The sequence below is a fragment of the Saccopteryx leptura genome, unplaced genomic scaffold (genome assembly GCF_036850995.1).
Source record: "Saccopteryx leptura isolate mSacLep1 unplaced genomic scaffold, mSacLep1_pri_phased_curated manual_scaffold_16, whole genome shotgun sequence".
NCBI lineage: Eukaryota > Metazoa > Chordata > Mammalia > Chiroptera > Emballonuridae > Saccopteryx > Saccopteryx leptura.
In genome coordinates, this window is record NW_027095698.1 from 2,266,620 (window position 1) to 2,278,385 (window position 11,766).

Consider the following 11,766-nt stretch of genomic DNA (forward strand, 5'->3'; position numbering starts at 1 on the left):
ATTACAGTTATGAAGTAGTCACCAAAATTATTTTTTGGTTTGGGGTCACCACAACATGAGGAACTGTATTGCGGGGTCATGGCATTAGAAAGGTTGAGAACCACTGCTCTAGAAAGTCTGTAATTTCTTATATCTTAATCCTTAATATATGTCAGCTTAAAGATAATATAAATAGTGCAATAGTTCATTGATAGTATTCTATTGGTACAAGCAAGACACCATGCCAATCACTTTACTTCTACTGTCTAAATTAACCCTATGATGAATGATCTGAAGTAGGGTTTTTTTTATCCTCAGTTTACAAATGAGAACGCCAAAGCGCAAAGAAATTAACTATACTGCTCACAAAAGTTAGAGGATATTTCAAAATGAATATGAAGCTATAAAATATCCCCTAATTTTTTGAGCAGTATATTTACCCAATATCAAAAAGCTGGTAAATGGCAGTTTTAATAACGACAGATTACCTTTAAGTCTATGCTATTTCAATTATACCATACTGCCTTTAAATAAAGTCATATTGAACCAAATTTTACTATTTCACATTTTAAACAAAATATTTTCAACTTAAATAAAAAAATAAAACTCTAAGTTTTTTGAAGTTTCAAATAAACCATAAACACAATCTGTCAATAGCATTTTCATAAATTACCTTCCCAGCAGTGGCAAAAAATTCCCCATCTGGTGAAAATTTCATTAAATAAATTTGGGAAGCAGTTCTGTAAATTAAAGATATAAGGAATAATTATTAAGAAAAATTCAATGAGAAAGCAATATTACTCCATAAACAATATTCAGCAATATCTTCAAATAACAAAATTTTTGATAACACAAGTTTTACACTTACTTTTAAGTATAGCTCATAATTATAAATTTAAAAATATAACTAAATTAAATATAAAGATTATTTTTATGTAAAAATACTCATGTATAAGAATCATGCAAAGAATAACTTATCAGTCCTTAAAATTTAAGAGTCATAGCTCTCATTCCCTTAGAATGTGAAAGAATGGTTATATTTTTAATCTGGATATCTGATTTCCAGAACCGTAAATAATCTGTGTTCCAAAATACATTTTCATGGACAAACTAATATTTTAAAAAGCATTCCGCTTTATGGTAGCATGTGACTAAATACAGATTACGTGTGGGTTAGTGACCGTCAGGGACTGAGCCTTCCAGCTTCACCTATATACTTGGTGAGGACTTGCTCTTCTTCTCCAAGGAGTTTTGGCTCCTTTCTGTTCACAGCCTTTCCCTTTGGCTACTCATAAATGTTGTTCTCAAGACTCTCACTATCTTTGCCTTCCTTTCCTTATCCAAGTTCTTGCTTAGATGCATCCTAAAATTATTTGTAAAGCAGGCCAGAGATTAATTCAGTCACAGTTCATTCCAAATACAAATATTTTTTTCCTGACTTTAAATGTAAAAAATACATACTATAAAATATTGATACAGATGAATAAGAAAAAAATAAAACCATCTTTAGTTTCACCGATACCATGACACCAATTCTCAGGCAAAACCACACTTAATATTTTAATATAAAGATTTCCAGATGCATCTGTCTGCTCTTCCTCTCTATTTACTATGGGAGGGTGTGGGGGAAGAGGGTATAGAAACTGAGGCCACATCAACAGTTTGCTTTGCAACATTTACTTATATAAATATACATTATGGACTGACCAGGTGGTGCCGCAGTGGATAGAGCATCAGACTGGGATGCAGAGGACCCAGATTTGAGACCCCAAGGTCACTGGCTTGAGCATGGGCTCACCAGTTGTAGCTCAGGGTTGCTGGCTTGAGTGTGGAATCACAGACATGACCCCATGGTCACTGGCTTGCGCCCAATTGTCACTGGCTTGAAGACTAAGGTCACTGGCTTGAGCCCAAGGTTGCTGGCTTGAGTAAGGGGTCACTTGTTTTGCTGTAGCCCCCCATCAAGGCACATATGAGAAAGCAATCAATGAACAGCTAAGGGAGACTAAGGAGCCGCAACAAAGAATTGATGCCTCTCATCTCTCCTTCCTGCCTGTCTGTCCCTATCTGACCCTCTCTCTGTATCTCTCTCAATCTCTCTCTCTCTCTCTGTCACACAGAGACACACAAAAGATATATTATGAAGTTTTATGTATCAATACGTGTAGACTTCCATTATTTTATTGACCCATGCTCAGAGCCAATAACCTTGGGGTTTCGAACCAGCAACTTCAGTGGTCCAGGTCAATGCTTTATCTACTGTGGTACCACTGGTCAGGCTTCATTTCTTGATATAAAGTGAGATCAACTCTTCATATGCTTATGATTCATATGTATTACCATTTAAAATATTTCTCTTCATTGTCCATTGTTGTTCACTATTGAGATATCTGTTTCTTTTCTAAGACTTTGGTTTAAAAAATATTTCCTCTCAATTTTTTGTTTGTTTTTTTTTCTTTATGGTCATTTTGATTTATAGAAACTTTTTATTAATACAGAAAAATGATCAAGTTTTTCCTTTCCTTTTCTTTCAGTTTCTAGTTTTGGTGTCATACCTAAGTCTTTCCCTGACTCTAAAGCAGCACTTTTTATTCCATTACAATAGAACATAAATGACAAACGTTAGCCATATATGTAAACTTCCTAGTAGCCACATTTTTTTTTTTCATTTTTCTGAAGCTGGAAACGGGGAGAGACAGTCAGACAGACTCCCGCATGCGCCCGACCGGGATCCACCCAGCATGCTCACCAGGGGCGACGCTCTGCCCACCAGGGGGCGATGCTCTGCCCATCCTGGGCGTCGCCATGTAGCAACCAGAGCCACTCTAGCGCCTGAGGCAAAGGCCACAGAGCCATCCCCAGGGCCCGGGCCATCTTTGCTCCAATGGAGCCTTGGCTGCGGGAGGGGAAGAGAGAGACAGAGAGGAAAGCACGGAGGGGTGGAGAAGCAAATGGGCGCTTCTCCTGTGTGCCCTGGCCGGGAATCGAACCCGGGTCCTCCGCACGCTAGGCTGATGCTCTACCGCGGAGCCAACCGGCCAGGGCCTGCCACATTTTAACATAAAAAGAAACAGGTGTGAAATTAATTTTTTAAGCTAAAATAGATGTCAAAAATATTATCATTTCAACATGTAGTCAATAAATAATTGACTATTATACACGCTTTGTGCTAACTTTTTGAAATCCAGTGTGTATTTCATACATATAGCAGATCTCAATTTTGGGTTAGCTGCATTTCAAGTATTCATCAGTGATATATGGCTAGTTGCTATCAATACTGGATATTCACCTATATTTCTAATATTTGTTTCATTGTATAGAAATTCAATTTGTCCTTCCTTTGAAATTTATTTTGGTGCCAGATATAACACAGACTCTAACTTCATTTTCACATCCATAGAGCTAGTAATTTTGCCCACTTATGTAAAATACCACCTTATATATCAAATCTCCATGTATACAACTGGGTCTAACCCTGAACCTCAAACTGTCTGTTCATTTTTTTCCTCTCCTCATATTTCTTTTTTTTTCTTTTTTTTTCTTTCATTTTTCTGAAGCTGGAAACAAGGAGAGACAGTCAGACAGACTCCCGCATGCGCCTGACCGGGATCTACCCGGCACGCCCACCAGGGGGCGACGCTCTGCCCACCAGGGGGCGATGCTCTGCCCATCCTGGGCGTCGCCATATTGCGACCAGAGCCACTCTAGCGCCTGGGGCAGAGGCCACAGAGCCATCCCCAGCGCCCGGGCCATCTTTGCTCCAATGGAGCCTCGGCTGCGGGAGGGGAAAAGAGAGACAGAGAGGAAAGCGCGGCGGAGGGGTGGAGAAGCAAATGGGCGCTTCTCCTGTGTGCCCTGGCCAGGAATCGAACCCGGGTCCTCCGCACGCTAGGCCGACGCACTACCGCTGAGCCAACCGGCCAGGGCCATATTTATTTTTTTATCTATAAATATTTTAAATTCTTTTTAATTGAATGAAGGTGACAGTGGTTAATAAAATTATACAGGTGTACAATTCTATAAAACATGATCTATATTCTATTGCAGGGGTCCCCAAACTTTTTACACAGGGGGCCTGTTCACTGTCCCTCAGACCGTCGGAGGGCCGGACTATAAAAAAAACTATGAACAAATTCCTTTGCACACTGCACATATCTTATTTTAAAGTAAAAAAACAAAACGGGAACTAATACAATATTTAAAATAAAGAACAAGTAAATTTAAATCAACAAAGTGACCAATATTTCAATGGGAACTATGCTCCTCTCACTGACCACCAATGAAAGAGGTGCCCTTCCGGAAGTGCGGCGGGGGCCGGATAAATGGCCTCAGGGGGCCGCATGTGGCCCGCGGGCCGTAGTTTTGGGACCCCTGTTCTATTGTATACTCATCGCCCCACGTCACATCTCCTTCCATCACCACTGATCTCCCCTCACCCTCTCTACCTCTCCTGCCTTCGCTCTTGTAATCATCACACTGCTGTCTGGGTCTGAGTTGTTTTTTTTCCTTTGCTCAATCTGTCTACTCATATCAATTAAAAATTGTTTAGAACTTTGGTTAAAAGAAAAATTACAATGGGATTTTGACTAAAATGATATTTAATATACAGATTACTTAGGGAAATATATACCTCTTCACAATAGAAAACTTTCATTCAAAAGCGTAAGTGTCTCTCTCCTTTTGTATAAATTAGCAAGTTCTATTTAATAATCTTAATATAGGCCTTACACATTTCTTTCGTTTCTTTGTAATTGTTTTATTCAACAAGTAAAAACAAATAAATCTGTAGAACACAGGCAATGGTAAATCCTCTGTATATAGGAAAAGTCATGTCACAGAATAAAAAGTAATACTTTTTACGTCAGTGTGGTTTTACAAAACTAAAATGCATTTATAATAAAACCACATGGAACAGGCTTGTTGGGTTAATCCCCTCATTAATTGCTTACTTGCAATGCCAAATGCATCTCCAATCTCCACAGTGAAGATCTGCTTTATCCAGATTTCCATCTTCAGTCGGCTTCTCCAAGGTGGAATCAGACCAGAGTTGCAAACAGCTAGAACCAGTTAAAAGACGATTGCCTAAAAATATATATGTTATTCACCACTTATTATTTAAATATTTAGTGAGTTACGTACTGAATAGTTTCATATAATACTATAAAGATAAAAACAACTTCTAAAAAGTCAAATAAGAAGATTAGAGGGAAGGGGGAGTAAAGTTGTATTTTAATTTTGTTGAAACAACTTGGGAAAAAACAAGATTTTATAATCTCTCATTCAACAAATATTTAATGAACATCTTCTCTGTACCAGACACTGCCAGGCACAAAGGATGCCATGACGAATGTAACACTGTTGTTTTCATAATGAGTTTACCTTATGTAAAGAAATACTATGAACAGATCATGAAGACATGCAAATTCAAATATATGCCCAAGAATGGCTTGACTGGAAAAATAAATAAGGTTGGGAAAAAAATCTGAAGACAGATTATGAAACATTTCTGATGCTCATAAGGAGTTTGGAATTTGTTGTAGGTATGTGGAATTAAAGGTTTTTAAGTGGGGGGAGGGAGTTTACATAAGTGGATCTGTATTTTAGAACAAGGGGTCTCAACTGGGGTGAGGGGTATCAACAGAGATACTTAACAAGGCCTGTGAACCTCCCTTCAATAAGATATGCAAAAGTTACATGTACAGTATGTGCATTTTTCTAGAGTGACAGTCCATAATTTTCACCATACTTTTAAAGATTCCAGTACACAAAGAAGGGTAAAGATCCATTTTAGAAAGGAACTCTAGTGATAGACAAGATTAGAGAAAACATAAGACAGAGAAAAGTGGTTAATTGTAATAATACTGATAGAAAATCATGAGAATCTAAATCAAACATTAAAGTACTAAGCAAGGATTTGAAAGCCATTTCAAAAGCAGAATTTTCAAAGCTTAACACCAACTAAAAAACAGGAATAGACAATAGGTTTCAAGGACATATTTCAGCTTTATGACTTAGGTAACTGAGTAGAATGCTGTGCTATCATCCAAACAAACAAACAAACAAACAAAAAAGATAAAGAGATGCAATTTTGGCCAAAATGCTGATAATAAATAAAGCATTCATCTTGGCAATTACGGCCTATACACTGGTGTCTCTCTGGAAATACATTTTATTTCAAAAGGAAAGTGGGTCTCTGGCAAAACATAGATGTTAGGTCAAAAACCCTTGTGTCTAATTCTCAAATAAATCACTGAATTAGCATGTGAACTGGATCTAGTTGGGCAGCTTTTGAGTTTCAATTTTCTCATCTATAAAATTAAAAATCTATAGAGTTGTGGTAAGGATTACCTATAATATGTATAATGTATTTAGCACAGGCTTGAAACTTAGCAGAAGCTCAATAAATAGTAACAACTAGGGGAAAAGTCTCACAGGCAGATAAAAATAGCACAGAATGTATTAATGAGACTTTCCATTTAAATATGATTACTGGCCCTGGCCGGTTTGCTCAGCGGTAGAGCGTCGGCCTAGCGTGCGGAGGGCCGGGGTTCGATTCCCGGCCAGGGCACACAGGAGAAGCGCCCATTTGCTTCTCCACCCCTCCGCCGCGCTTTCCCTCTCTGTCTCTCTCTTCCCCTCCCGCAGCCAAGGCTCCATTGGAGCAAAGATGGCCCGGGCGCTGGGGATGGCTCTGTGGCCTCTGCCCCAGGCGCTAGAGTGGCTCTGGTCGCAACATGGCGACACCCAGGATGGGCAGAGCATCGCCCCCTGGTGGGCAGAGCGTCGCCCCTGGTGGGCGTGCCGGGTGGATCCCAGTCGGGCGAATGCGGGAGTCTGTCTGACTGTCTCTCCCTGCTTCTAGCTTCAGAAAAATGGAAAAAAAAAATAAAATAAATAAATAAATAAATAAATAAATATGATTACTATTCCACTGTTTAGCTTACCAACAGACACAAGTTTTCTTTTTGAGATATAGTTAGCAATAATATTATATTAGTTTCAGGTATGTAACATAATCATTAAATAGTTATATATATTGTGAAATGATCACAATAAATCTAGCTTACATCCATCACTACACATGGTTACGACTTTTTTCCTTCTAACAACTTTTGAGATCTACTCTCCTAGTAACTTGCAAATAAACATACAGTATTATTAATTATAGTCACTGTGCTGTATATTATATCCCCAGGACTTATTTCTTTTATAACTGGACATTAATGCCTTTTGACCACCCTAATGTAGTTTGGCCACTATCTACTTCCTATCTCTGAAAACTACCAATCTGTTCTGTGTATTTCTGAGTTCAGTTTTTACAAGTTTTCTTTAACATAAACAGAAAATAAAATAATTCCATGAAAGATTAAGAATTTACTACAGAATACAAAATAATTAATACCTGGTATAGAATGAAACAAAAGTAGGCAAGGTATGCTATAAAATATATTGATTTGAACACAAAGGGCAGAGGTGTGGATATTATAAAAGGAAGAAAAAACATAAAAACCTAGAACAGAAAGTTATGATTTCAGCAAAATACAATAGTGGTTTCTGAGACAACGCAAAAAGCATTATAGTCATATTAGTATCATCATTTGAAAAAAATTTCTTTATATCCCAGTACCTGGCACATAAATATGTAAACACTGATCAAAACCAAAATACAAATATTTCAGGTAAGATATTTGAAATCATATTTATAAATAACTACAAAGTTTACTAATAGCTCCCAAATATTTATTTCAGCTATAATGTATTCCTCAACAAATTCTAAATTTTAAACTTCTGTATATTAAAAAGAAAAATAATAAACTTTTATGTGAATTTTAACTCAATCATAGTTCAAAAAGCTATTGTCAAGTCACTAGTAGATATATTAAAAATAAGTAATTACCTTTTAATACTACTCTGTAATGCTGATTTTAGAGGAATTTAACATTCATGCTATCCTCTAAAACCTTAGTACCAACAGACCAAGGGTACAAAAATTATCACTCAATTCAAATATTAAGGGTTTTTATTGCAGTTAATATGATACTTCAAGTAACCAGTTTACTTGCTAACAATATTTCTATAAGATTATATCATTTACCAAATACTTCCCTATGTAATGCCTTCTTTGATCACTGAAAAACTATTTTGTGAACTACAAATTATCTTAATTTATGAATTACCATTCTTGATCTATTAAGTAATCTGTTTATGATCACAAAACTAGTCAAATATGTAACATTTATTGAGAGCTTAATATATCCTGGGTCCCTAAAAATAACTAAAATACTGAAACAAATAAATTTCATTCCTTGTCTAATAAAATAAAATAAAACAAACCATGTAAACAAATAATTACAACAGACTATAGTGCCATAACTTAGCAACTGTAAATTATCATCCAAATAGAACACTTGTGAAAGTAGAAGGTAACACATTTAATAATTAAATGAGAATAACAGGCATAAACTAGGACCTACATCACCCTATCCACAATCACGCTATGCCAAAATCTTGTACTAAATGTTGAATTCGAACCCAGCTCTGACCTCTTTTCTTTGTATGTATAAAATATACATGCAGGTTACCAGCTATTATACATAAATCTTAAAATCTCATGAGAAGAGACATTTTAAGACAATGTATGATTTTTAAATAAAAATCTCAAAGATAATCTCTTTTTTTGCCCAGTGGGGTGGGGGGAGAGAGAGAGAGAAAGAAGAAGGGAGAGAGATGAGAAGCATCAACTCATAGTTGCATCACTTTCGCTATTCACTGACTGCTTCTCATATGTGCCTTGACCCTTTGTTTAAGCCAGCAACTTTGGGCTCGAGCCAGTGACCTTGAGCTTCCAGCCAGCAACCTTTGGGCTCAAACCAGCGACCATGGGATCATGTTGGTAATCCCACACTCAAGCCAGAGAAACCACACTCAAGCTGGAGAGCCCTCACTCAAGCCAGATGAGCCCATGCTCAAGCCAGAAACCTCATGGTTTCCAACTTGGGACTTCAGTATCCCCCTATCCACTTTGCCACCACCAGCCAGGTGATAGTCTTCTCTTATAAAATTTCTGGCCCTGGCCAGTTGGCTCAGAGGTAGAACATTGACCTGGTATATGGAAGTCCCAGGTTCCATTCCCAGTCAGGGCAGACAGGAGAAGCGATCATCTGCTTCTCTCCCTTCCTTTTCCCCTTCACCTTTTCTCTCCCTCTCTCTCTTCCCCTCCCACAGCCGTGGCACAACTGATATAAGCATGTTGCCCCCAGGCTCTGAGAATGGCTTCATGAAGCTTCCACCGCAGGAGCTAAAAATGGCTGAGTTGCAAGCATCGGCCCCAGATGGGCAAAACATCAGCCTCAGATGGGCAGAGCATTGGCCCCCCGATGGCGATCACCAGATGTATCCTAATCAGGGTGCATAGGGAAGTTTATTTCCCCTCCTAGAGGAGGAGGCAAAATGGTTGCCCTCCCGGAGGAGAAGGAGGCAAAATGGCTGCGCCTTCCAGAGGAGGAGGCAAAATGGCCGTATCTACATACACATCCATATACAGGTATTGGTCTGGATGGGGAGCCCTATAGACCATGGCTCTGACAGCAAACAAAATTGGAAGGTCAAAAGTGCCCTCTGTGGGCTGTCCTACATTAAATGCAGGCCAGCTGGCTCAAGGTCCAGAGGAAACCTGGACTCAGCTGCAGACCTCCGTACCCGAGCCCTCCTCTGGAAATCAAAAAATTCTTCAACAGGCACTCGAGCGGGATCCCGGCACAGACTCCTGTTGTCCCATCTCAGATGACTCAGGAATAATGAGAAAGGGTAGGATACAGGCAACACACACTATTAACACAAGGAACACACTTGTCTCTCTCACACTCAACTCAGTCCTTCCAGCTCAGACAAAACGCAGCGCAGCGCAAAACGGATTCCTAATGTGACCTGTCACTCCAAAATTAACAAATCCAAATATCCAAATTTCAGAGAGCGGCATCCCGCTTCTGAAAGCCCTGGGTGGGTTACCGGCAGCGTCCCACCTACCACCTCAGGATTGTGTGCTCCAGAGCCCAAAAGCCAAACCAAATGAGGATCCTCCGTGAATACTTACTCAGCTCGAGCTGCCCTTCCGGTTTCCAATCCAAAACTCCGCCAAGGGATCATCCCGGGCGAGCCTGCATCCACCGGGTACGAGAACAAACATCGGAGACTTTCAGGAGTTTAGATGTTACTTTATTGGCCAGTTTAACCTGCGCAGGGGCGAACTCCCAAGATGTCCGGAGACACCGTGCTCATGAGGAGCTACAAATGGAAGCCGCGCCTGGCGCTTACAGCCAGGTCCTTATATATCCTAAGTGAGCAAGCATTTACAGAAGCAGATGTGGTACTTTAGCTATTGCCTAGGGAGGTCGCACGCAGCATAGCAATAGGGGCCGGTTTTAGCATAGCAGCGAATTTCAAACATAAACTTCTGATAAAGGCCACTGACCTTATAGTTACACTCTTTTTTTTTTTTTTTTGTATTTTTCTGACGCTGGAAACGGGGAGAGACAGACAGACTCCCGCATGTGCCCCAGCATGCCCACCAGGGGGCGTCGCTCTGCCCCTCCGGGCGTCGCTCTGTTGTGACCAGAGCCACTCTAGCGCCTGGGGCAGAGGCCAAGGAGCCATCCCCAGTGCCCGGGCCATCTTTGCTCCAATGGAGCCTTGGCTGCGGGAGGGGAAGAGAGAGACAGAGAGGAAGGAGGGGGGGGATGGAGAAGCAAATGGGCGCTTCTCCTGTGTGCCCTGGCCGAGAATCGAACCCGGGTTCCCCGCACGCCAGGCCAACGCTCTACCGAAGAGACAACCGGCCAGGGCTCTTTTTAAATTATTATTATATTACTGCCAATAGTTACACTCTTGGCAGCCCCAGCATATCAGTAATCCCTGAATCTAAAACCGGCCTCCGTGGGTCACGCTGGGCCGAGCCGGGCTGACTCAGGGACGAGCACCAACCGCCAGCGACGCGGGAGCCTCCCTGACTCACCGTGAAGTGCTGGTCGCCGACGCTGCCCACGGAGAAGCAGTGGTCGCCGGGGTTCACAGCCCCGGTCAGCACCTGGTGCAGGTTCGTGGCGGCGCCCTAGTCCTGCAGCGGACACCGCGGCCGGCTCATGCCCGGGATCGGCGGCGGCTTCCTTCCCTCCTTCCCTCAGGGGCGGCGGCCGCTCTGGGGCGTGGACCGCAACAGCGACGGGCGCCGAGAGCCAGAGCCGCTTGGCTGGGGCCAGCAGCTCATCCCCAGCCGGGCAGGGAGGCCTGGAGGGGGCGGGCCGGCGAGGGGCGGAGCGCCGTGCGTCCGCGCACCTGTCACAGCCCGCGCAGAAACAGGTGAAACTCCGGTGGACTCAGCGTCCACAGCTCCCGCCGACACACCGGCCGGGAAGGCTGCGCTGTCTACACACTTCTGAGCCCGTGTGGCGTAAGCAGCACCCGTTCGCCCTCTCCGCCTCCAGGGGTCGTCAAACTTTTAATAAAAACCGCCGACTTTTGCAGTGCTGGTAGACCTGGTCCCTACCGCCCACTAGTGGGCGTTCCAGCTTTCATGATGGGCCAATCGCGGCGCTGTTTGGTTGCACGGTAGGGACCAGGTGGACCAGCACCGCAAAAGTGGGCGGTTTTTATAAAAAGTTTGACGACCCCTGCTAGGGCTTAATCTGACTGTTGTACCAGAGTTTAAAACGGAGACGTGCCTTAGAAATGGAGTTGCAGTGTCCTGATAGAAACTACAAGTCCCAGGATGCACCGCTCCCTTAGGCGTCT

The 11,766-nt window shown here is 41.7% G+C and overlaps 1 protein-coding gene across 1 annotated transcript in view; it reads right to left on the bottom strand.

The window, feature by feature from the left end:
- Positions 1–7,062, bottom strand: part of LOC136386841 (dmX-like protein 1) — a 114,940-nt gene extending 107,878 nt beyond the window's left edge. The window contains 3 exon segments of the mRNA XM_066357968.1: positions 654–719; positions 4,929–5,061; positions 7,047–7,062. Of these exon segments, the coding sequence (XP_066214065.1) occupies positions 654–719; positions 4,929–5,061; positions 7,047–7,062 (215 nt within the window).
- Positions 7,063–11,766: the final 4,704 nt, after the last annotated feature.